Genomic DNA, 25,295 nt, shown 5'->3' with positions numbered 1-25,295 from the left:
AGAGCCACAGGAGGCCACGGTGTCACCATCACACCGAGAGCCACAGGAGGCCACGGCACCGAGAGCCACAGGAGGCCACGGTGTCACCATCACACCGAGAGCCACAGGAGGCCACGGCACCGAGAGCCACAGGAGGCCACGGTGACACCACGGCACCGAGAGCCACAGGAGGCCACGGTGACACCATCACACCGAGAGCCACAGGAGGCCACGGCACCGAGAGCCACAGGAGGCCACGGCACCGAGAGCCACAGGAGGCCACGGTGACACCATCACACCGAGAGCCACAGGAGGCCACGGTGACACCATCACACCGAGAGCCACAGGAGGCCACGGTGACACCATCACACCGAGAGGCACAGGAGGCCACGGTGTCACCATCACACCGAGAGCCACAGGAGGCCACGGCACCGAGAGCCACAGGAGGCCACGGTGTCACCATCACACCGAGAGCCACAGGAGGCCACGGCACCGAGAGCCACAGGAGGCCACGGCACCGAGAGCCACAGGAGGCCACGGTGTCACCATCACACCGAGAGCCACAGGAGGCCACGGCACCGAGAGCCACAGGAGGCCACGGTGTCACCATCACACCGAGAGGCACAGGAGGCCACGGTGTCACCATCACACCGAGAGCCACAGGAGGCCACGGTGACACCATCACACCGAGAGCCACAGGAGGCCACGGTGACACCATCACACCGAGAGCCACAGGAGGCCACGGTGACACCACGGCACCGAGAGCCACAGGAGGCCACGGCACCGAGAGCCACAGGAGGCCACGGCACCGAGAGCCACAGGAGGCCACGGTGTCACCATCACACCGAGAGCCACAGGAGGCCACGGTGTCACCATCACACCGAGAGCCACAGGAGGCCACGGTGACACCACGGCACCGAGAGCCACAGGAGGCCACGGCACCGAGAGCCACAGGAGGCCACGGCACCGAGAGCCACAGGAGGCCACGGTGTCACCATCACCGAGAGCCACAGGAGGCCACGGTGTCACCATCACACCGAGAGCCACAGGAGGCCACGGTGACACCACGGCACCGAGAGCCACAGGAGGCCACGGTGTCACCATCACACCGAGAGCCACAGGAGGCCACGGCACCGAGAGCCACAGGGGGCCACGGTGTCACCATCACACCGAGAGCCACAGGGGGCCACGGTGACACCATCACACCGAGAGGCACAGGAGGCCACGGTGACACCATCACACCGAGAGCCACAGGAGGCCACGGTGACACCATCACACCGAGAGCCACAGGAGGCCACGGTGACACCATCACACCGAGAACCACAGGAGGCCACGGCACCGAGAGCCACAGGAGGCCACGGTGTCACCATCACACCGAGAGCCACAGGGGGCCACGGTGACACCATCACACCGAGAGGCACAGGAGGCCACGGTGACACCATCACACCGAGAGCCACAGGAGGCCACGGTGTCACCATCACACCGAGAGCCACAGGAGGCCACGGCACCGAGAGCCACAGGAGGCCACGGTGTCACCATCACACCGAGAGCCACAGGAGGCCACGGTGACACCATCACACCGAGAGCCACAGGAGGCCACGGTGACACCACGGCACCGAGAGCCACAGGAGGCCACGGTGTCACCATCACACCGAGAGCCACAGGAGGCCACGGTGTCACCATCACACCGAGAGCCACAGGAGGCCACGGTGTCACCATTACACCGAGAGCCAGAGGCGGCCACGGCACCGAGAGCCACAGGAGGCCACGGTGACACCATCATACCGAGAGCCACAGGAGGCCACGGCACCGAGAGCCACAGGAGGCCACGGTGTCACCATCACACCGAGAGCCACAGGAGGCCACGGTGACACCACGGCACCGAGAGCCACAGGAGGCCACGGTGTCACCATCATACCGAGAGCCACAGGAGGCCACGGTGACACCACGGCACCGAGAGCCACAGGAGGCCACGGTGTCACCATCACACCGAGAGCCACAGGAGGCCACGGTGACACCATCACACCGAGAGCCACAGGAGGCCACGGCACCGAGAGCCACAGGAGGCCACGGTGTCACCATTACACCGAGAGCCACAGGAGGCCACGGTGTCACCATCACACCGAGAGCCACAGGAGGCCACGGCACAGAGAGCCACAGGAGGCCACGGTGACACCATCACACCGAGAGCCACAGGAGGCCACGGTGTCACCATCACACCGAGAGCCACAGGAGGCCACGGTGACACCATCACACCGAGAGCCACAGGAGGCCACGGCACCGAGAGCCACAGGAGGCCACGGTGTCACCATCACACCGAGAGCCACAGGAGGCCACGGTGACACCATCACACCGAGAGCCACAGGAGGCCACGGTGACATCATCACACCGAGAGCCACAGGAGGCCACGGCACCGAGAGCCACAGGAGGCCACGGCACCGAGAGCCACAGGAGGCCACGGTGTCACCATCACACCGAGAGCCACAGGAGGCCACGGTGACACCACGGCACCGAGAGCCACAGGAGGCCACGGCACCGAGAGCCACAGGAGGCCACGGTGTCACCATCACACCGAGAGCCACAGGAGGCCACGGTGACACCACGGCACCGAGAGCCACAGGGGGCCACGGTGTCACCATCACACCGAGAGCCACAGGAGGCCACGGCACCGAGAGCCACAGGAGGCCACGGCACCGAGAGCCACAGGAGGCCACGGTGTCACCATCACACCGAGAGCCACAGGAGGCCACGGCACCGAGAGCCACAGGAGGCCACGGTGTCACCATCACACCGAGAGCCACAGGAGGCCACGGCACGGAGAGCCACAGGAGGCCACGGTGTCACCATCACACCGAGAGCCACAGGAGGCCACGGCACCGAGAGCCACAGGAGGCCACGGCACCGAGAGCCACAGGGGGCCACGGTGTCACCATCACACCGAGAGCCACAGGAGGCCACGGTGACACCATCACACCGAGAGCCACAGGAGGCCACGGTGACACCACGGCACCGAGAGCCACAGGAGGCCACGGCACCGAGAGCCACAGGAGGCCACGGTGTCACCATCACACCGAGAGCCACAGGAGGCCACGGTGACACCATCACACCGAGAGCCACAGGAGGCCACGGTGCCACCATCACCGAGAGCCACAGGGGGCCACGGTGTCACCATCACCGAGAGCCACAGGAGGCCACGGTGACACCATCACACCGAGAGCCACAGGAGGCCACGGTGACACCACGGCACCGAGAGCCACAGGAGGCCACGGTGTCACCATCACACCGAGAGCCACAGGAGGCCACGGCACCGAGAGCCACAGGAGGCCACGGTGACACCATCACACCGAGAGCCACAGGAGGCCACGGTGACACCATCACACCGAGAGCCACAGGAGGCCACGGTGACACCATCACACCGAGAGCCACAGGAGGCCACGGCACCGAGAGCCACAGGAGGCCACGGTGTCACCATCACACCGAGAGCCACAGGAGGCCACGGTACCGAGAGCCACAGGAGGCCACGGTGACACCATCACACCGAGAGCCACAGGAGGCCACGGTGACACCATCACACCGAGAGCCACAGGAGGCCATGGTCTTTATCAATGAGGTGGAGTTAGGATGCAATTCACAAAACATCTATTTTGCAGCTATGTTTATTGAACACTGTTGATTTGATTTATTGTCACATGTATTAGTAGACAGTGAAAAGTATTGTTTCTTGCATGCTGTACAAACAATGCATACTGTACATAGGGAAGGAGAGACTACAGAATATAATGTTACAGTTATAGCAAGGTGTAGAGAAAAGATCAACTTAATACGAGGTAGGTCCATTCAAAAGTCTGATGGCAGCAGGGAAGAAGCTGTTCTCGAGTCGGTTGGTACATGACCTCAAACTTTGGTATCTTTTTCCTGATGGAAGGAGGTGGGAGAGAGTATGTCCGGGGTGTGTGGGGTCCTTAATTATGCTGGCTGCCTTTCCGAGGCAGCGGGAATTGTAGGCAGAGTCAATGGATGGGAGGCTGGTTTGTGTGATGGACTGGGCTACATTCACAACCTTTTGTAGTTTCCTGCGGTCTTGGGCAGAGCAGGCTCCATACCAAGCTGTGATACAACCAGAAAGAATGCTTTCTATGCGGCATCTGTAGAAGTTGGTGAGTGTCGTAGCTGACATGCCAAATTTCCTCAGTCTTCTGAGAAAGTAGAGTCGTTGGTGGGCTTTCTTAACTATAGTGTCGGCATGGGGAGGGGGATAAAGATCTGTTGGTGATCTGTACACCTAAAAACTTGAAGCTCTCGACACTTTCTACTTCGTTCCCATTGATGTAGACAGGGGCATGTTCTTCATAACGCTTCCTGAAGTCGATGACAATCTCCTTTGTTTTGTTGACATTGAGGGAGAGATTATTGTCGTCGCACCAGTTCACTAGATTCTCTATCTCATTCCTATACTCTGTCTCGTCATTGTTCGAAATCCGACCCACTACGCTGGTGTCATCAGCAAATTTGAAAATCAAGGTGGAGGGGAATTTGGCCACACAGTCATAGGTGTATAAGGAGTATAGTAGGGGGCTGAGGACACAGCCTTGTGGGGCACCAGTGTTGAGGATGATCGTGGAGGAGGTGTTGTTGCCTATCCTTACTGATTGTGGCCTGTGGGTTAGAAAGTTCAGCATCCAGTCGCAGAGGGAGGAGCCGAGGCCAAGGAGTTTGGAGATGAGTTTCGTAGGAATGATGGTGTTGAAGGCTGAGCTGTAGTGATAAATAGGAGTCTGACATAGGTGCCTTTGTTATCGAGGTGTTCCAGGGTAGAGTGCAGGGCCAGGGAGATGGCGTCTGCTGTGGACCTGTTGCAGCGGTAGGCAAACTGTAGTGGATCAAGGCAATCCGGGGGGGCTGGAGTTGATTCGTGCCATGACTAACCTTTTGAAGCACTTCATGATGATGGATGTCAGAGCCACTGAACGATAGTCATTAAGGCACGCTGCCTGGCTTTATTTGGTACAGGGTTGATGGTCGTCTTCTTGAAGCAGATAGGGACCTCAGATTGTTGTAATGAGAGGTTGAAGATGTCTGCGAATATCCCCACCAGCTGATCCGGGCAAGACCTGAGTGCTCGTCCGGGTACCCCATCCGGGCCAGTGGCTTTCCGTGGGTTGACCATCGAGAAGGCTGCTCTGACATCTGCAGTGGTGATCTCAGATACAGGCTAATTCACGGCTTCTGGGGTGGACGGCTCGCTCTCGCTGACCTCTTGCTCAAAGTGGGCATAGAATGTGTTGAGCTAATCAGGGAGGGGTACGTTGGAGCCGACGATTTTACATGCCTTCATCTTGTAGCCCGTTATGTCTTGCAGACCTTGCCATAGACGGCGGGGATCCGTGTGGCTAGCCTGGGACTCGAGCTTGGGCCGGTACTGTCTTTTAGCATCTTTGATGGATTTCTTTCGATCATATCTGACTCTCGTGTATAGGACAGGGTCGCCCGACTTGAATGCCTCTGACCTAGACTTCAGCAAATATCGCACTGCAGCCCAGTCTACAGAGTCTGTTTAAATACCGCACTGCAGCCCAGTCTACAGAGGCTGTTTAAATACCGCACTGCGGCCCAGGCAGAGTCTGTTTACATACCGCACTGCAGCCCGACAGTCCAGAGTCTGTTTACATACCGCACTGCAGCCCGCCAGTCCACAGAGTCTGTTTACATACCGCACTGCAGCCCGACAGTCCACAGAGTCTGTTTACATACCGCACTGCAGCCCGACAGACAACAGAGTCTGTTTACATACCGCACTGCGGCCCGACAGTCTACAGAGTCTGTTTACATACCGCACTGCGGCCCAGTCCACAGAGTCTGTTTACATACCGCACTGCAGCCCAACCTACAGAGTCTGTTTACATACCGCACTGCGGCCCGACAGTCTACAGAGTCTGTTTACATACCGCACTGCAGCCCAACCTACAGAGTCTGTTTACATACCGCACTGCAGCCCAGCCTACAGAGTCTGTTTACATACCGCACTGCGGCCCGACAGTCCACAGTCTGTTTACATACCGCACTGCAGCCCAGCCTACAGAGTCTGTTTAAATACCGCACTGCAGCCCAACCTACAGAGTCTGTTTAAATACCGCACTGCGGCCCGACAGTCCACAGAGTCTGTTTACATACCGCACTGCGGCCCGACAGTCTACAGAGTCTGTTTAAATACCGCACTGCGGCCCGACAGTCCACAGTCTGTTTACATACCGCACTGCGGCCCAACCTACAGAGTCTGTTTAAATACCGCACTGCGGCCCGACAGTCCACAGAGTCTGTTTACATACCGCACTGCGGCCCGACAGTCCACAGAGTCTGTTTAAATACCGCACTGCGGCCCGACAGTCCACAGAGTCTGTTTACATACCGCACTGCAGCCCGACAGTCCACAGAGTCTGTTTACATACCGCACTGCGGCCCGACAGTCCACAGAGTCTGTTTAAATACCGCACTGCGGCCCAGCCTACAGAGTCTGTTTACATACCGCACTGCAGCCCGACAGTCCACAGAGTCTGTTTACATACCGCACTGCAGCCCGACAGTCCACAGAGTCTGTTTACATACCGCACTGCGGCCCGACAGTCCACAGAGTCTGTTTACATACCGCACTGCGGCCCAGCCTACAGAGTCTGTTTACATACCGCACTGCGGCCCGACAGTCCACAGAGTCTGTTTACATACCGCACTGCGGCCCAGCCTACAGAGTCTGTTTACATACCGCACTGCGGCCCAGCCTACAGAGTCTGTTTACATACCGCACTGCGGCCTGACAGTCCACAGAGTCTGTTTAAATACCGCACTGCAGCCCGACAGTCCACAGTGTCTGTTTAAATACCGCACTGCAGCCCAGTCTACAGAGTCTGTTTAAATACCGCACTGCAGCCCAGTCTAGAGTCTGTTTACATACCGCACTGCGGCCCAGTCTACAGAGTCTGTTTAAATACCGCACTGCGGCCCGACAGTCCACAGAGTCTGTTTAAATACCGCACTGCAGCCCAGTCCACAGAGTCTGTTTACATACCGCACTGCAGCCCAGTCCACAGAGTCTGTTTACATACCGCACTGCAGCCCAGTCTACAGAGTCTGTTTAAATACCGCACTGCAGCCCAGCCTACAGAGTCTGTTTACATACCGCACTGCGGCCCAGTCCACAGAGTCTGTTTAAATACCGCACTGCGGCCCGACAGTCCACAGAGTCTGTTTAAATACCGCACTGCGGCCCGACAGTCCACAGAGTCTGTTTACATACCGCACTGCGGCCCAGTCCACAGAGTCTGTTTAAATACCGCACTGCGGCCCGACAGTCCACAGAGTCTGTTTACATACCGCACTGCGGCCCAGTCCACAGAGTCTGTTTACATACCGCACTGCAGCCCAGTCTACAGAGTCTGTTTAAATACCGCACTGCAGCCCAGCCTACAGAGTCTGTTTACATACCGCACTGCGGCCCAGTCCACAGAGTCTGTTTAAATACCGCACTGCGGCCCGACAGTCCACAGAGTCTGTTTAAATACCGCACTGCGGCCCGACAGTCCACAGAGTCTGTTTACATACCGCACTGCAGCCCGACAGTCCACAGAGTCTGTTTAAATACCGCACTGCAGCCCGACAGGCCACAGAGTCTGTTTAAATACCGCACTGCAGCCCGACAGGCCACAGAGTCTGTTTAAATACCGCACTGCAGCCCGACAGTCCACAGTGTCTGTTTACATACCGCACTGCAGCCCAACCTACAGAGTCTGTTTAAATACCGCACTGCAGCCCAGTCTACAGAGGCTGTTTAAATACCGCACTGCGGCCCGACAGTCCACAGAGTCTGTTTACATACCGCACTGCGGCCCGACAGTCCACAGAGTCTGTTTACATACCGCACTGCGGCCCAGTCTACAGAGTCTGTTTACATACCGCACTGCAGCCCGACAGTCCACAGAGTCTGTTTAAATACCGCACTGCGGCCCGACAGTCCACAGAGTCTGTTTAAATACCGCACTGCAGCCCAGTCTACAGAGTCTGTTTACATATCGCACTGCGGCCCAGCCTACAGAGTCTGTTTACATACCGCACTGCGGCCCAGCCTACAGAGTCTGTTTACATACCGCACTGCGGCCCAGCCTACAGAGTCTGTTTACATACCGCACTGCGGCCCAGTCCACAGAGTCTGTTTACATACCGCACTGCGGCCCAGTCCACAGAGTCTGTTTAAATACCGCACTGCGGCCCAGTCCACAGAGTCTGTTTACATACCGCACTGCGGCCCAGTCCACAGAGTCTGTTTAAATACCGCACTGCGGCCCGACAGTCCACAGAGTCTGTTTAAATACCGCACTGCAGCCCAGTCTACAGAGTCTGTTTAAATACCGCACTGCAGCCCAGTCTACAGAGTCTGTTTAAATACCGCACTGCGGCCCGACAGTCCACAGAGTCTGTTTACATACCGCACTGCAGCCCAGCCTACAGAGTCTGTTTAAATGTCGCACTGCGGCCCGATTGTCCACAGAGTCTGTTTAAATACCGCACTGCAGCCCAGTCTACAGAGTCTGTTTACATACCGCACTGCGGCCCAGTCCAGAGTCTGTTTACATACCGCACTGCGGCCCAGTCCACAGAGTCTGTTTAAATACCGCACTGCGGCCCGATTGTCCACAGAGTCTGTTTAAATACCGCACTGCAGCCCAGTCTACAGAGTCTGTTTAAATACCGCACTGCAGCCCAGTCTACAGAGTCTGTTTACATACCGCACTGCAGCCCAGCCTACAGAGTCTGTTTAAATACCGCACTGCAGCCCAGTCCACAGAGTCTGTTTACATACCGCACTGCGGCCCAGTCCACAGAGTCTGTTTACATACCGCACTGCGGCCCAGTCCACAGAGTCTGTTTAAATACCGCACTGCAGCCCAGTCCACAGAGTCTGTTTACATACCGCACTGCGGCCCGACAGTCCACAGAGTCTGTTTACATACCGCACTAAAGGCATGTGTAAAGATCATGAATATTCGGTCTAAAGTCTAGCTAAACCGCACTAATGCATTTCACTGTTGCGGGAGGGATGTCACCAGGTTGTTAATGAACATACTCCACCTTTTGGAATTTTCTTCCCAACGTAATCGTTTTCAGCTAAACTGAGGGGCTGAGGTGCGAACCTCTGCATCAGACGGGAGCTCTGTAACAAAGTGAAAAGGAAGTTATAACCTCTGCATCAGACGGGAGTTCTGTAACAAAGTGAACAGGAAGTTATAACCCCTGCTTTTCGCAATGTGGCTTCTCGAACTTTTGATGACGGTTTCCGCGAATTCAGAGCGATCAATCTCGAATTAGAGAGATACACATTCAGTACAGAGGAGACAGAGAGGGAGCTGCGGGAATGTGGGGGTTCACCCCAGAGGGGGGCAGTGGGAATGTGGGGGTTCACCCCGGAGGGGGGCAGTGGGAATGTGGGGGTTCACCCGGGAGATGAGGCAGTGGGAATGCGGGGGTTCACCCCGGAGAGGAGGCAGTGGGAATGTGGGGGTTCACCCGGGAGAGGGGGCAGTGGGAATGTGGGGGTTCACCCCGGAGGGGGGCAGTGGGAATGTGGTGGTTCACCCCGCAGAGGAGGCAGTGGGAATGTGGGGGTTCACCCGGGAGAGGGGGCAGTGGGAATGTGGGGGTTCACCCCGGAGGGGGGCAGTGGGAATGTGGGGGTTCACCCCGGAGAGGGGGCAGCGGGAATGTGGGGGTTCACCCCGGAGAGGAGGCAGTGGGAATGTGGGGGTTCACCCCGGAGAGGAGGCAGTGGGAATGTGGGGGTTCACCCCGGAGATGGGGCAGTGGGAATGTGGGGGTTCACCCCGGAAGAGGCGGCAGTGGGAATGTGGGGGTACACCCCGGCGAGGGGGCAGTGGGAATGTGGGGGTTCACCCCGGAGAGGGGGCAGTGGGAATGTGGGGGTTCACCCGGGAGATGAGGCAGTGGGAATGCGGGGGTTCACCCCGGAGAGGAGGCAGTGGGAATGTGGGGGTTCACCCCGGAGAGGGGGCAGTGGGAATGTGGGGGTTCACCCCGGAGAGGGGGCAGCGGGAATGTGGGAGTTCACCGTGCAGAGGAGGCAGTGGGAATGTGGGGGTTCACCCGGGAGAGGGGGCAGTGGGAATGTGGGGGTTCACCCGGGAGAGGGGGCAGTGGGAATGTGGGGGTTCACCCCGGAGAGGGGGCAGTGGGAATGTGGGGGTTCACCCCGGAGGGTGGGCAGTGGGAATGTGGGGGTTCACCCCGGAGAGGGGGCAGTGGGAATGTGGGGGTTCACCCCGGAGGGGGGCAGTGGGAATGTGGGGGTTCACCCCGGAGGGGGGCAGTGGGAATGTGGGGGTTCACCCCGGAGGGGGGCAGTGGGAATGTGGGGGTTCACCCCGGAGGGGGGCAGTGGGAATGTGGGGGTTCACCCCGGAGAGGGGGCAGTGGGAATGTGGGGGTTCACCCCGGAGAGGGGGCAGTGGGAATGTGGGGGTTCACCCCGGAGAGGGGGCAGTGGGAATGTGGGGGTACACCCCGGAGGGGGGCAGTGGGAATGTGGGGGTTCACCCCGGAGGAGGCGGCAGTGGGAATGTGGGGGTTCACCCCGGAGAGGAGGCAGCGGGAATGTGGGGGTTCACCCCGGAGAGGAGGCAGTGGGAATGTGGGGGTTCACCCCGGAGGAGGCAGCGGGAATGTGGGGGTTCATGCCGGAGAGGAGGCAGCGGGAATGTGGGAGTTCACCGTGCAGAGGAGGCAGTGGGAATGTGGGGGTTCACCCGGGAGAGGGGGTAGTGGGAATGTGGGGGTTCACCCGGGAGAGGGGGCAGTGGGAATGTGGGGGTTCACCCCGGAGAGGGGGCAGCGGGAATGTTGGGGTTCACCCCGGAGAGGAGGCAGTGGGACTGTGGGGTACACCCCGGAGAGGGGGCAGTGGGAATGTGGGGGTTCACCCCGGAGAGGAGGCAGTGGGACTGTGGGGTACACCCCGGAGAGGAGGCAGTGGGACTGTGGGGTACACCCCGGAGAGGGGGCAGTGGGAATGTGGGGGTTCACCCCAGAGGGGGGGCAGTGGGACTGTGCAGAGTGGACAGCAATGTTTCAATTGGACAGAAGTGATGCATTAAAGGGTCAGAGCTGGAATAAGTTTGCTGTCTGGACATCCTGGGTGGGGGCGGCGGCGGAGACGGGGGCGGAGCTCGAGGGTGGGATGGGGGAGCGGAGACGGAGGGGAAGTGGCGGTGGAGATGGGGGGGGGGGATGTGTAGGAGACGGCGGGGGGGGGGGATGTGTAGGAGACGGCGGGGGGGGATGTGTAGGAGACGGCGGGGGGGGGGGATGTGTAGGAGACGGCGGGGGGGGGGGGGGAACGGTGGAGATGGGGGTGGGGGGGATGTGTAGGAGACGGCGGGGAGGGGTGGGGGATGTGTAGGAGACGGCGGGGGGGGGGGACGACGGACGGTGGTGGAGCAGACGGGGGTCGAAGCGAAGACGGTGTGTTGTAACTCCGGCCCAAACATGGTCTGAATGGTCTGCTGGGAAATGTATTGAACTCCGCCAGAGGTATGAAACTGGCCTGGAGAAGGCACACTCAGACGCCACAGAGACCTGCAGGCAGAACAGTGCAGCGACCTGCAGGCAGAACAGTGCAGCGACCTGCAGGCAGAACAGTGCAGAGACCTGCAGGCAGAACAGTGCAGCAACAAAGCAAAAAGACTGACCTGAGTCCAAAGCAGGGAAGGAGTCCGGAGGGAAGGTGGAATCCACGGGGCAGACAGTTGCTGTTTGATTTGAGATGCAATGGAGCGATGCAGCACCACAGATTTCCCTGTCACAGGAGCGCACACAGGTTAGATCCCAAAGCAGCAAACTACCCTCAGCCACTGCCCTGCCTGTCTGCGTCCATCACCCAAACAGACCAGGTCCCTGTTCCCTACTCACATCTCCAAATCTCCCCCATGTTTCTGCCCTCGAGCCCCTTCTCCCACTCATAGTACCCCAAGCACGTTACATCAGGGACTCTGGGGACTGGAGACTCCTGTCCAATGTTACAAAGGCCCCGTTGTGCAAAACATTAATTATTGGCTGGAAAATACAGACGTGCTGAACTTTTTTCAAAGTTCATATGCAAAGGACATTCGTCTACAATAGTTACCCTGCACCTGTGAAGGACCCGAGCTTCCCAATGGTGACCCCATAGTCTACGGAGCTCAGGGAAAGAGGCCACATGACCCAGCCCGAGGTAAGACACTGAATTTTCAATAGAAGCTGCCAATGGGGTAATGGCCGTATTCCATCTCCTTCTCGGAGACCTCTCATCAAAGCTGTCTGTGATTTGTAAAACCCACCTGAAGACCTCATTGCTGCAAACCAAGATTTTCTAAAGGAAAACAACCAGGAACAATGACAGGGAACTGCTCCACTGTGAAAAGGGGTTTTTCAGCTGGAAACAAGACTCTGGACAATCCGTTGAGTATTTCCGGTCTTTCCTTTATTGTTCATGGGGATATGGGCATTGCTGGGCAAGGCCAGCATTTGTTGCTCAATCCTAATTTGCCCTTGAACGGAGTTGCTTGCTGGGCCATTACAGTGGATGGCTAGGAATCAACCACATAAATTATTAAAGCATGCCGCTGTTCAGAGAGACCTGGGTGTGCTAGTGCATGAGTCACAGAAAGTTGGTTTACAGGTTCAACAGGTGATTAAGGCGGCAAATGGAATTTTGTCCTTCATTGCTAGAGGGATGGAGTTTAAGACTAGGGAGGTTATGTTGCAATTGTATAAGGTGTTAGTGAGGCCACACCTGGAGTATTGTGTCCAGTTTTGGTCTCCTTACTTGAGAAAGGACGTACTGGCGCTGGAGGGTGTGCAGAGGAGATTCACTAGGTTAATCCCAGAGCTGAAGGGGTTGGATTATGAGGAGAGGTTGAGTAGACTGGGACTGTACTCGTTGGAATTTAGAAGGATGAGGGGGGATCTTATAGAAACATTTAAAATTATGAAGGGAATAGATAGGATAGATGCGGGCAGGTTGTTTCCACTGGCGGGTGAAAGTAGAACTAGGGGACATAGCCTCAAAATAAGGGGAAGTAGATTTAGGACTGAGTTTAGGAGGAACTTCTTCACCCAAAGGGTTGTGAATCTATGGAATTCCTTGCCCAGTGAAGCAGTTGAGGCTCCTTCATTACATGTTTTCAAGATAAAGATAGATAGGTTTTTGAAGAATAAAGGGATTAAGGGTTATGGTGTTTGGGCCGGAAAGTGGAGCTGAGTCCACAAAAGATCAGCCATGATCTAATTGAATGGCGGAGCAGGCTCGAGGGGCCAGATGGCCTACTCCTGCTCCTAGTTCTTATGCTCTTACTGTGGTTCTGGAGTCACATATAGGCCTGGCTGGGTAAAGACAGCAGATTTCTTTCCATAAAGAACATCGAGTGACCAGATGGGTTTTTCTGACAATCGACGATAGTTTCATGCTCAGCATCACTAAGAGAATCTTTACAATTTCAGATTTAACTGAATTGCATACCGTGGTGGGATTTGAACCCGTGTTTGCATCTTTACCAGAGTGAGTTTTAGCAGATAACGAACTCTTCAGCTGCAGGTTTATTTCTTGCACGGGGTTACACACGGTTAACCAGACTTGAAATTGACAATATCACCTCCCTGTTAAATCCAACTCAGGCGTGGGACAAAAAGAGGAGCCCATTGACCCCTGTTTGCCTGACGATAACAAAACCTTTTCCATTTGTGTTTGGAATCACATCCTCACAGTCCATGACTCAAGGAGTGAAATCACAAAAGGCGAGAAGACGATACAGGCAGTAGTTAGAGAGGCAAATATAACATTATCATTTATTGTGAGGGGAATTCAATACAGAATTAGGGAGGTTACGTCTACTGATGCACAGAGCACATGTTAGACACATCTACACTACCGTCATAGCGACATGGAGGACTACAGCACAGAATCAGCCCTTTGGTGCATTGCATCCGCATCGGTCAAAAACAATCACCTAATTATTGAACCTGGGTCCCTAGAGCTGTGAGGCAGCAGTGCTAACCACTGTGTCGCTGTGCTGCCCTAAAAGCAAATGATTTGTTTGCCTTCATCGGACGGGGTATAGAGTATAAAAGCTTGCAAATTGAGTTCCAGTTATATAGAACATTGGTTAGGCCACATTTGGAATATTGTGTCCAATTCTGGTCACCGCACTGCCAGAAGGATGTGGAGGCTTTGGAGAGAGACAGAAAAGGTTCACCAGGATGTTGCCTGGTATGGAGGGTGTTGCCTGGTATGGAGGGTATTAGCTATGAGGAGAGATTGAATAAACTGGGATTGTTCTCCCTCGAGAGACGGAACTGAGGGGCAACCTGGTAGAAGTTTATAAATTTATTAGGGGTACAGATAGGGTGAACAGTTGGAGGCTTTTTCCCAGGGCGGAAATGACAATTACAAGGGGGCACAGGTTCAAGGTGAGGGGGGGGGGGGGAAGGTTCAGTGGAGATGTGCAGGGGAAGTTTTTTTTACACAGAGGGTGGTGGTGGCCTGGAATGTGCTGCCAAGTGAGGTGGTTGAGGGAGAGACATTAGGGACCTTTAAGACTTATCTGGATAGGCACATGAACAGACGGGGTATCGAAGGATACAGGCGGTTGGTCCAGATAGGGCACAGGATCGGCACAGGTTTGGAGGGCCGAAGGGCCTGTACTGTATTGTTCTTTGTTCTTATTCAAACCCAGCACTTGCCCATAGCTGTGGCTGCCCTGGGATCACAAGTACACATCAAAATACTTCTTAAAAGTCAAGCGATTTGAGCGAGCTCTGCCTTTTTACAGCATTTATGATCTGGGTTTTTGAACGGAGTGAGAATTTCTCATTTGTTCCATGTGCCTCCACCTCCCTTTCAGGCAGCGAGTTCCAGACTCCCACCACCCTCCTCACATCCCCTCTAAACCTCCTGCCCCTCACCTTAAATCTCTGCCCCCTGGTCACTGATCCCTCCACCAAGGGGAAAAGTTTCTTCCTGTCTACTCTAACTATGCCCCTCATTAATTTATCCAACTTTAATCATGTCCCCTCTAAGTCTCCTCTGCTCTAAGGAAAACAACGCCAATCTATCCGACCTACAGTGCACAGTATCAGTCTTCTTATTTAATAAAGATGTAAACGTGTTGGAAGCCATTCAGAGAAGGTTTACTAAACTAATACCAGGAGTGGGTGGGTTGTCTTTTGGAGAGGTCGGGGGAGGTCGGGGGAGGTCGGGGGAGGTCGGGGGAGGCCGGGGGAGGCCGGGGGAGGCCGGGGGAGGCCGGGGGAGGCCGGGGGAGGCCGGGGGAGGCCGGGGGAGGCCGGGGGAGGCCGGGGGAGGCCGGGGGAGGCCGGGGGAGGCCGGGGGAGGCCGGGTTTGAATCCACTGCAGACAGGTAAAGGGCAATCTGATGGAAACCTTTCAGATTCTGAGGGGTAGACACAGGGTGGATGTGGAGAGGGCATTGTTTCATGATGGAGAATTCTAGAACAGGAATGGGTAACTCAGGTTGGTGAGTGGGCCAGAGGAGTGACCCTTCTTCATCCCCGAGAGCCTCACGATTGAGATTGAGCTTGTCCCATGAATAGGTTTAAACACAGAAACAGGAGGCCATTCGGCCCTTCGAGCCTGATCCCCCATTCATGATGATCATGGCTGATCATCCAACTCAATAGTCTAATCCCACTTTCCCCCCATAACCCTTTACCCCCAGAGCTATATCTAACTGCTTCTTGAAACAGACAATGTTTTGGCCTCAACTACTTCCTGTGGTAATGAATTCCATAGGCTCACCACTCTCTGGGTGAAGACATTTCTCCTCATCTCTGTCCTAAATGTACCCTGTATCCTCAGACTGTGACCCCTGGTGCTGGACACACCCACCATCGGGAACATCCTTCCTGCATCGACCCTGTCCAGTCCCGTTAGAATTTTATAGGTTTCGATGAGATCCCCCCTCATTCTTCTGAACTCCAGCCAATACAATCCTAACTGACTCAATCTCTCCTCATACGTCAGTCCCACCATCCCAGGAATCAATCTTGTAAACCGGCTCTCACTCCCTCAAGAGCAAGAACATCCTTCCCCAGATAAAGTACAAATAACAATATAGCACAGGAACAGGCCATTCGACCCTCCAAGCCTGTACCAATCATGATATCACCCTTGGCCAAAACCCTCAGCACTTCCGAGTGCTATATCCCTCTAAAGAACAAAAGCTGCCCACAATATTCCAGGTGTGGCCTCACCAAGGCCCTGTATAATTGCAGCAGCACATCCCTGCTCCTGTACCTAAATCCTCTGGTAATGAAGGCCAGCATACCATTTCCCTTCTTTACCGCCTGCTGTACCTGCACGCTTACTTCAGTGACTGGTGTACATGGATGTACTTTCCCCTCTCCTAATTTATGACTATTCAGGTAATAGTCTGCCGCCTTGTTTTTACGACCAAAGGGGATAATCTTGCATTTATTAAAATTTGATTGCACGGGGTGATGGAGCTGTTAGCGGAATTTGGAGGCTTTTCGGGCTATAAGCTAAATTTAGGAAAGAGCGAGGTATTTGTAGTACACCCAGGAGATCAAGAGGAGAGAATTGGGAGGCTCCCTTTCAGGAGGGCAGTGAAGAGTTTCAGATACCTGGGGGTGCAGGTGGCCAGGAGTTGGTGGACTCTCCATAAGCTTAACTTCACCAGACTAGTGGAGCAGATGGAGGAGGAATTTAAAAGGTGGGACATGGTGCCGCTATCGTTGGCGGGCAGAGTGCAATCCGTCAAAATGACGGTTCTCCCGAGGTTCTTGTTCCTCTTCCAGTGCTTGCCCATCTTTATCCCTAGGGCCTTTTTTAGAAGGGTGACTAGCAGCATCATGAGCTTTGTTTGGGCGCATGGCACCCCGAGGGTGAAGAGGGTCTTCGTGGAGCGGGGTAGAGATGGGGGGGGGGGCTGGCGTTGCTCAATCTCTCGGGGTACTACTGGGCGGCCAACGTGACGATGGTGCGCAAGTGGGTGATGGCGGGGGAAGGGGCAGCATGGAAACGGATGGAGAGAGCGTCCTGTGGAGATACAAGCCTGGGGGCCCTGGTAACGGCGCCGTGGCCGCTCCCTCCCACGAGGTATACCACGAGTCCGGTGGTGGCGGCTACCCTCAAGATTTGGGGGCAGTGGAGGCGACATAGGGGAGAAGTGGGGGGCTCGATTGAGGCTCCGTTAAGGGGGAACCATAGGTTCGTCCCGGGGAACATGGATGGGGGATTTCAGGGATGGTACAGAGCGGGCATTAGACAGCTGAGGGACCTGTTCATCGATGGGAGGTTTGCGAGCCTGGGGGAGTTGGAGGAGAAATTTGGGCTCCCCCCGGGAAACATGTTCAGGTATCTGCAGGTAAAGGCATTTGCTAGACGGCAGGTGGAGGTATTCCCTGCGCTCCCCGCGAAGTGGGTGAGTGACAGGGTGCTTTCGGGGGTCTGGGTCGGAGAGGGGAAGATATCCGATATCTACAAGTTTATGCAGGAGGTGGAAGAGGCGTCAGTAGAGGAGCTGAAAGCTAAGTGGGAGGGGGAACTGGGGGAACAGATCGAAGACGGGACACGGACTGATGCCCTGGAGGGGGTTAATTCTTCCTCCTCGTGTGCGCGGCTTAGCCTCATTCAATTCAAGGTGCTGCACCGGGCCCACATGACTGGGACGAGGATGAGTAGGTTCTTTGGGGGTGAAGACAGGTGTGTCAGGTGTTTGGGAAGTCCAGCGAACCATGCCCATTGGTTCTGGGCATGCCCGGCACTGGAGGAGTTCTGGAAGGGGGTGGTGAGGACGGTGTCGAGGGTGGTAGGATCCAGGGTCAAGCCAGGATGGGGACTCGCGATCTTTGGGGTTGGGGTAGAGCCGGGAGTGCAGGAGGCGAAAGAGGCCGGTGTTCTGACCTTTGCGTCCCTCGTAGCCCGGCGAAGGATTTTGCTACAATGGAAGGATGCGAGGCCCCCAAGCGTGGAGACCTGGATCAATGACATGGCGGGTTTCATTAAGCTAGAGAAGGTCAAATTCGCCCTGAGAGGGTCGGTACAAGGGTTCTTTAAACGGTGGCAACCTTTTCTCGACTTTCTGGCTCAACGATAGGGAACTGGGACAGTAGCAGCTGCAACCCGGGGGGGGGGGGGGGGGGGGGGGGGACGATGACTATGTTTGTTTATTTTATTTAAATTTGATTTATTTAATTTTAATTTATGGTTAAGTTCTCTTGTTGGGGTGGGGGGGGTGGGGTACATGTGTTACGGTTTGGGGGGAGTTGCGGGTGTTATGGGGCAGCTTGTTGCATATTATTACTTGTTATATTTTTATATTTTCTGTAAAAAATTCCAATAAAAATTATTTCTTTTAAAAAATGAATGATTTCCCTTCATAAATCCAGGATGACACTGTCCGATCCTGCCACTGTTTTCTAAATGCTCTGCTATAAAATCTTTAATAATGGATTCCAGAATTTTCCCCATTACTGACATCAGGCTGACTGATCTATAATTCCCTGTATTCTCTCTGCCTCCCTTTTAAACAGTGGAGTTACATTAGCTGCCCTCCAATCTGCAGGAACTGTTCCAAAGTCTATAGAATCCTGGATGGCCACCAATGGATCCACTATTTCCAGAGCCACCTCCTTCAGCACTCTGGGATGTAGATTCTCAGGCCCTGGGAATTGATCAGCTTTCAATCCCATCAATTTCCCCAACACCATTTCTCTACTGATATTGATCACCTTCAGTTCCTCCCTCTCACTAATCCCTGTGTTCCCCAATATTTCTGGGATCTGATTTGTCTCCTCATCTGTGAAGACAGAACCAAATTATGTATTTAGTTGCTCAGCCATTTCTTTGCCCCCTATTATACATTCCCCTGTTTCTGACTGTAATAATAATAACAATAATAATAATAACTTATTGTCACGAGTAGGCTTCAATGAAGTAACTGTGAAAAGCCCCTAGTCGCCACATACCGGCACCTGTTCGGGGAGGCTGGTACGGGACCTACATCTGTTTTCATCAATCATTTTCTCTTCATCTGCCTGCAGAATGCAGTTCATACACAGCAAATATTCCAAACCGAGTTATAGAAAATGCTTCATCGTTTCTACATTAATAGAACTATCAACTTCATAAATGGTAAAAACAAAAGCACTATTTATGCTTTGATTGGAAGGCCGCAGCTCTCCCAGTCAATACTGCAATTAGCCACACTTTGCAAGTCCGTATTTTAGGTGTGTATCATTTGTCATATCGGTAAGACCATAAGACATCGGAGCAGAATTAGGCCATTCGGCCCATCGAGTCTGCTCTGCCATTCAATCATGGCAGATATTTTTCTCATCCCCATTCTCCTGCCTTCTCCCCATAACCCCTGACCCCCTTATTAATCAGAAACCTCTCTATCTCTGTCTTAAAGACACTCAGTGATTTGGCCTCCACAGCCTTCTGTGGCAAAGAGTTCCACAGATTCACCACCCTCTGGCTGAAGAAATTCCTCCTCATCTCAGTTTTAAAGGATCGTCCCTTTAGTCTGAGATGGTGTCCTCTGGTTCTAGTTATTCCTACAAGTGGAAATATCCTCTCCACGTCCACTCTATTCAGGCCCCGCAGCATCCTGTAAGTTTCAACAAGATCCCCCCCTCATCCTTCTAAACTCCAACGAGTGCAGACCCAGAGTCCTCACCCATTCCTCATACGACAAGCTGTTCATTCCAGGGATCATTCTTGTGAACCTCCTCTGGGCCCTTTCCAAGGCCCCAGCACATCCTTCCTTAGATACGGGGCCCAAAACTGCTCACAATACTCCAAATGGGGTCTGACCAGAGCCTTATACAGCCTCAGAAGTACATCCCTGGTCTTGTACTCTAGCCCTCTTGACATGAATGCTAACATTGCATTTGCCTTCCTAACTGCCAACTGAACCTGCACTTTAACCTTAAGAGAATCGTGAACAAGGACTCCCAAGTCCCTTTGTGCTTCTGATTTCCTAAGCATCTTTCCATTTAGAAAATAGTCTCCATTTCTCTTCCAAAGTGCATAACCTCATACTTTTCCACATTGTATTCCATTTGCCACTTCATTGCCCGCTCTCCTAGCTTGTCCAAATCCTTCTGCAGCCCCCTTGCTTCCTCAATACTACCTGTCCCTCTACAGATCTTTGTATCATCTGCAAACTTAGCAACAGTGCCTTCAGTTCCTTCCTCCATTAATGTGCATTGTGAAAAGTTGTGGTCCCAGCACAGACCCCTGAGGCACACCACTAGTCTCCGGCCGCCATCCTGAAAAAGACCCTTTATCCCCACTCTCTGCCAATTAGCCAATCCTCTATCCATGCCAGGATCTTACCCTTAACACCTTGGACTCTTAACTGATTTAACAGTCTCCTATGTGACACCTTATCAAAGGCCTTCTGGAAATCTAAATAAATCACGTCCACTGGTTCTCCTTTGTCTAACCTTCCTCAAAGAACTCTAACAGAGTTGCCAGATACGACCTCCCTTTGACAAAGCCGCGCTGACTCGGTCCTGTTTTTGCCCTTCCAAGTACTCTGCGATCTCAGCTTTAATAACCGACTCTAAAATCTTACCAATAACCAAAGTCAGGCTAACCGGCCGATAATTTCCTGTCTTCTGCCTCCCTCCCTTCTTAAACAGGGGTGCTGCATTAGCCACTTTCCTGTCCTCTGAGATCTTTCCTGAAAAATCATCACCAATGCCTCCACAATTGCCTCAGCTATCTCTTTTATAACCCTGGGGTGTAGTCCATCTGGCCTGGTCTCGAGGGTGCTGGCTATAAGGGCAGGTTAAATAAACTAGGATTGTTTTCACTGGAAAGACAGAGGCTGAGGGGAGACCTGATCGGTGTCTCCAATATTACAAGAGGCATAGCCAGGGTGGATAGTCAGAGGCTTTTTCCAAGGGTGGAAGTGTCAAGTACAAGGGGGCCCAGGTTCAAGGTGAGAGGGGGAAAGTTTAAGGGAGATTTGCAGGGTAGATCTTTCAGAGTGGTGGGTGCCTGGAACGCGCTGCCAGGGGATGTGGTGGAAGCAGCACATTAGCAACATTTAAGAGGTATCTGGATGGGTCCATGAATAGGGAGGCAATAGAGGCCGGACCGAGTAAGGGCAGAGGTTTTTTTTAAAAGTCAGGGCATCATGATCGGCAGAGGCTTGGAGGGCCGAAGGGCCTGTTCCTGGGCTGTAATTTTCTTTGTAAATTGCCCTCAGAGCCCAAACATTAGGTGGGTTGCAGGGCGAGGGCAGGGGATTGGGCCTAGTGTTGGTGCAGACTCAATGGCCTCCCTCTGAACTGTAGAAATTCTATGATTATCTATGACTTATAACTGCCCCTCTACAATGGCCGAGCGAGAGCCAGTTCAAGGGAAATTAGGGATGGACAATAATGGCCCAGCCAGGGACAACCACCTCTCATGACAGAAATGTTTAAACCGTGACCTTAACCACTCACTGTGCGAGGAACTTTCTCTTCACTTCTCCAGCGCTTCGATTGACATTTGCCTTAAATCTGTGCCCCCCTCGGTCTCGATCCCTTCACCAGTCTCTCCCCATCTACCCAGATCAGACCCCACATCATTCTGACCACCTGCATCAAACATAAGCAGAGTAATCCATTCCAGATCAAACCTGCTGACTGATTTACTGAATCGACGCTGTCTCGAGGCAGCTTCTCCACTAGGAACATGAGGAGACGGCGGATCTCCGGCTCATTGCTGTACAGGAATGTCTGGTAGCCAATTTCCCCTTGGTATCCCAGATCCTAAAGCCAAACAAACAGACGGGTCATTCTTCAGCCTCAACAGCAAAACCCCTGGTCCACAGTCTCGGACAACAGTTACTGAGCAAATGCCCAAGCCCCCAAGACAACTGGGATTACAGCTTCTGTTATGGAGGAGGATTGGAGAGGTTGGGACTGTTCTCCTTGGGAAGGTGTCGACCGAGAGGACATCCGATAAAGATGTTGAAAATCACGAGGAGGCTGGACAGAGCCGACGAGGACAAACTGTTCCTGTTCGGAAAAGGATCAGGAACGAAGAGGGGCACAGACAGAAAGTGATTCACAAAATAGGCAAATATGATGTGAGAACAAACTCACAGACCGCGAGTGGTTGGGGTCTGGAATACACGGCCTGGGCACGTGGCGGACGTAGGTTCAATCGAGACGTCGAGAGGGCGTTAGACAATGTGCACAGGTACGGGAATGGACCCAAGTCACAATGCTCATTTGTAGAGACAGTGATGGAAGGTGGGCGTGTACAGGATGTACGGGTTCAGGCGAGGGGCGCGCTAGAGCCCTGGGTTGGGAGATCCAGCACTTCCCAGCTATCCAAGAACCTCTCTGTAAGACGCAGAAACAACTGTGCTGAATGTACCTGACAAGCCTGTGCCAAGCTCATCCCAATCCGGAACCTTGCCGACATTCCTGGCGGAAGCAAGTGACTGATGCCATTTCCGACGGACGGCTCAATTATTCGCAAGCAACGCACGACTGCCTCCACGATCAGCTCCGTGGAAAACTGTTTGATGCTTTCCACATCCTCTGGGATAGCACTGTGCAAGGAGAGATTGGTTAACATCAATCAAATCTATCTGCCCCTCGCCCCCCATGTCATCACATCAGGAACCCAGAGTTAGACACAAAGCAAATACAGCACAGGCGACTCAGGGCGAAATCTACAGCACTCCCTCTGTTCCTGGAATGTGGCCATCACTGGCCATTTATTGCCAACCTCTAACAGCCCTTCAGAAGGGGGTGGGTGAGCCGCATTCTTGAACCGCTGCAGTCCCGTGTGGTGTAGGTACACCCACTGTGCTGTTAGGGAGGGAGTTCCGGGATGTTGCCCCAGCGACAGTGAAGGAATGGCCGATATATTTCCCAGTCGGGATGGTGAGGGGCTCGGAGGGAAACTCCAGGTGGTGGGGGTCCCAGGTATCTGCTGCTCTTGTCCTTCTAGATGGTGGAGGGCGTGGGTTTGGAAGGTGTTGCCGAAGGAGCCTTGGTGAGTTGCTGCGGTGCATCTTGTAGATGGGACACACGGCTGCCATGTGTGTCGGTGGGTGGAGGGAGTGAATGTTTGTGGATGGGGTGTCGATCAAGCGGGGCTGCTTTGTCCTGGATGGTATCGAGCTGCCCGAGTGTTGTTGGAGCTGCACTCATCCAGGCATGTGGAGAGTTTCCATCACACTCCTGACTTGTGCCTTGTAGATGGTGGACAGGCTTTGGGGGGGGGGGGGGGGGGGTCAGGAGGTGAGTTGCTCTCCGCAGGATTCCCAGCCTCTGACCTGCCCTGGTAGCCACAGTATTTATACGGCTGGGTCCAGTTGAGTTTCTGATCAATGGTAACCCCCAGGATGTTGATTGTGGGGATTCAGCGATGGTAACGCCATTGAATGTCAAGGAGAGACAGCAAGATCCTCCGCTCTTGAGAGATGTTCATTGCCTGACACTGGTGTGGGATGAACATAGGAAGGAAGGAATAGGGACAGGATTAGGCCCTTCAGCCCATCGAATTTACTCTGCTACTCGGCGCCGTGACAGCTGATCGGACACATGGATGCCTTTCACACCCACTATCCCCATAGCCCTGAACATTGATGTGCAGAGGGGGGGCGTCTGTGCAGAGGGGGGGCGTCTGTGCAGAGGGGGGGCGTCTGTGCAGAGGGGGGGCGTCTGTGCAGAGGGGGGGCGTCTGTGCAGAGGGGGGGCGTCTGTGCAGAGGGGGGGCGTCTGTGCAGAGGGGGGGCGTCTGTGCAGAGGGGGGGGGTCTGTGCAGAGGGGGGGGGTCTGTGCAGAGGGGGGGGTCTGTGCAGAGGGGGGGGTCTGTGCAGAGGGGGGGCGTCTGTGCAGAGGGGGGGCGTCTGTGCAGAGGGGGGGGCGTCTGTGCAGAGGGGGGGGTCTGTGCAGAGGGGGGGGTCTGTGCAGAGGGGGGGCGTCTGTGCAGAGGGGGGGCGTCTGTGCAGAGGGGGGGCGTCTGTGCAGAGGGGGGGGTCTGTGCAGAGGGGGGGGTCTGTGCAGAGGGGGGGGTCTGTGCAGAGGGGGGGCGTCTGTGCAGAGGGGGGGGTCTGTGCAGAGGGGGGGGGTCTGTGCAGAGGGGGGGGTCTGTGCAGAGGGGGGGGTCTGTGCAGAGGGGGGGGTCTGTGCAGGGGGGGGGGGCTGTGCAGGGGGGGGGGTCTGTGCAGAGGGGGGGGTCTGTGCAGAGGGGGGGTCTGTGCAGAGGGGGGGGTCTGTGCAGAGGGGGGGGTCTGTGCAGAGGGGGGGGTCTGTGCAGAGGGGGGGTCTGTGCAGAGGGGGGGTCTGTGCAGAGGGGGGGGTCTGTGCAGAGGGGGGGGTCTGTGCAGAGGGGGGGGTCTGTGCAGAGGGGGGGGTCTGTGCAGAGGGGGGGGTCTGTGCAGAGGGGGGGGTCTGTGCAGAGGGGGGGGTCTGTGCAGAGGGGGGGGTCTGTGCAGAGGGGGGGTCTGTGCAGAGGGGGGGGTCTGTGCAGAGGGGGGGGTCTGTGCAGAGGGGGGGGTCTGTGCAGAGGGGGGGGTCTGTGCAGAGGGGGGGGTCTGTGCAGAGGGGGGGGTCTGTGCAGAGGGGGGGGTCTGTGCAGAGGGGGGGGTCTGTGCAGAGGGGGGGGTCTGTGCAGAGGGGGGGGTCTGTGCAGAGGGGGGGGTCTGTGCAGAGGGGGGGGTCTGTGCAGAGGGGGGGGTCTGTGCAGAGGGGGGGGTCTGTGCAGAGGGGGGGGTCTGTGCAGAGGGGGGGGTCTGTGCAGAGGGGGGGGTCTGTGCAGAGGGGGGGGTCTGTGCAGAGGGGGGGGTCTGTGCAGAGGGGGGGGTCTGTGCAGAGGGGGGGGTCTGTGCAGAGGGGGGGGTCTGTGCAGAGGGGGGGGTCTGTGCAGAGGGGGGGGTCTGTGCAGAGGGGGGGGTCTGTGCAGAGGGGGGGGTCTGTGCAGAGGGGGGGGTCTGTGCAGAGGGGGGGGTCTGTGCAGAGGGGGGGGTCTGTGCAGAGGGGGGGGTCTGTGCAGAGGGGGGGGTCTGTGCAGAGGGGGGGGTCTGTGCAGAGGGGGGGGTCTGTGCAGAGGGGGGGGTCTGTGCAGAGGGGGGGGTCTGTGCAGAGGGGGGGGTCTGTGCAGAGGGGGGGGTCTGTGCAGAGGGGGGGGTCTGTGCAGAGGGGGGGGTCTGTGCAGAGGGGGGGGTCTGTGCAGAGGGGGGGGTCTGTGCAGAGGGGGGGGTCTGTGCAGAGGGGGGGGT

General features: G+C 55.5%; 1 protein-coding gene across 1 annotated transcript in view; it reads right to left on the bottom strand.

Moving 5' to 3' along the window:
• ccdc22 (coiled-coil domain containing 22) overlaps window positions 1-22,657 on the bottom strand; it is a 30,490-nt gene extending 7,833 nt beyond the window's left edge. Inside the window, exons 1-4 of the mRNA XM_038782354.1 lie at window positions 22,439-22,657; window positions 21,693-21,825; window positions 11,727-11,833; window positions 9,097-9,178 (exon numbers count right to left, since the gene is read on the bottom strand). Coding sequence (XP_038638282.1) covers window positions 9,097-9,178; window positions 11,727-11,833; window positions 21,693-21,825; window positions 22,439-22,642 — 526 coding nt within the window. The 5' untranslated portion in view covers window positions 22,643-22,657. The remainder of the gene's footprint in view (window positions 1-9,096; window positions 9,179-11,726; window positions 11,834-21,692; window positions 21,826-22,438) is intronic.
• Window positions 22,658-25,295: the final 2,638 nt, after the last annotated feature.

This window comes from Scyliorhinus canicula, chromosome 21 (assembly GCF_902713615.1).
Source record: "Scyliorhinus canicula chromosome 21, sScyCan1.1, whole genome shotgun sequence".
Lineage (NCBI taxonomy): Eukaryota > Metazoa > Chordata > Chondrichthyes > Carcharhiniformes > Scyliorhinidae > Scyliorhinus > Scyliorhinus canicula.
The sequence above is the reverse complement of the archived record's forward strand: the minus strand, read 5'-3'. Positions and strand labels throughout refer to the sequence as shown.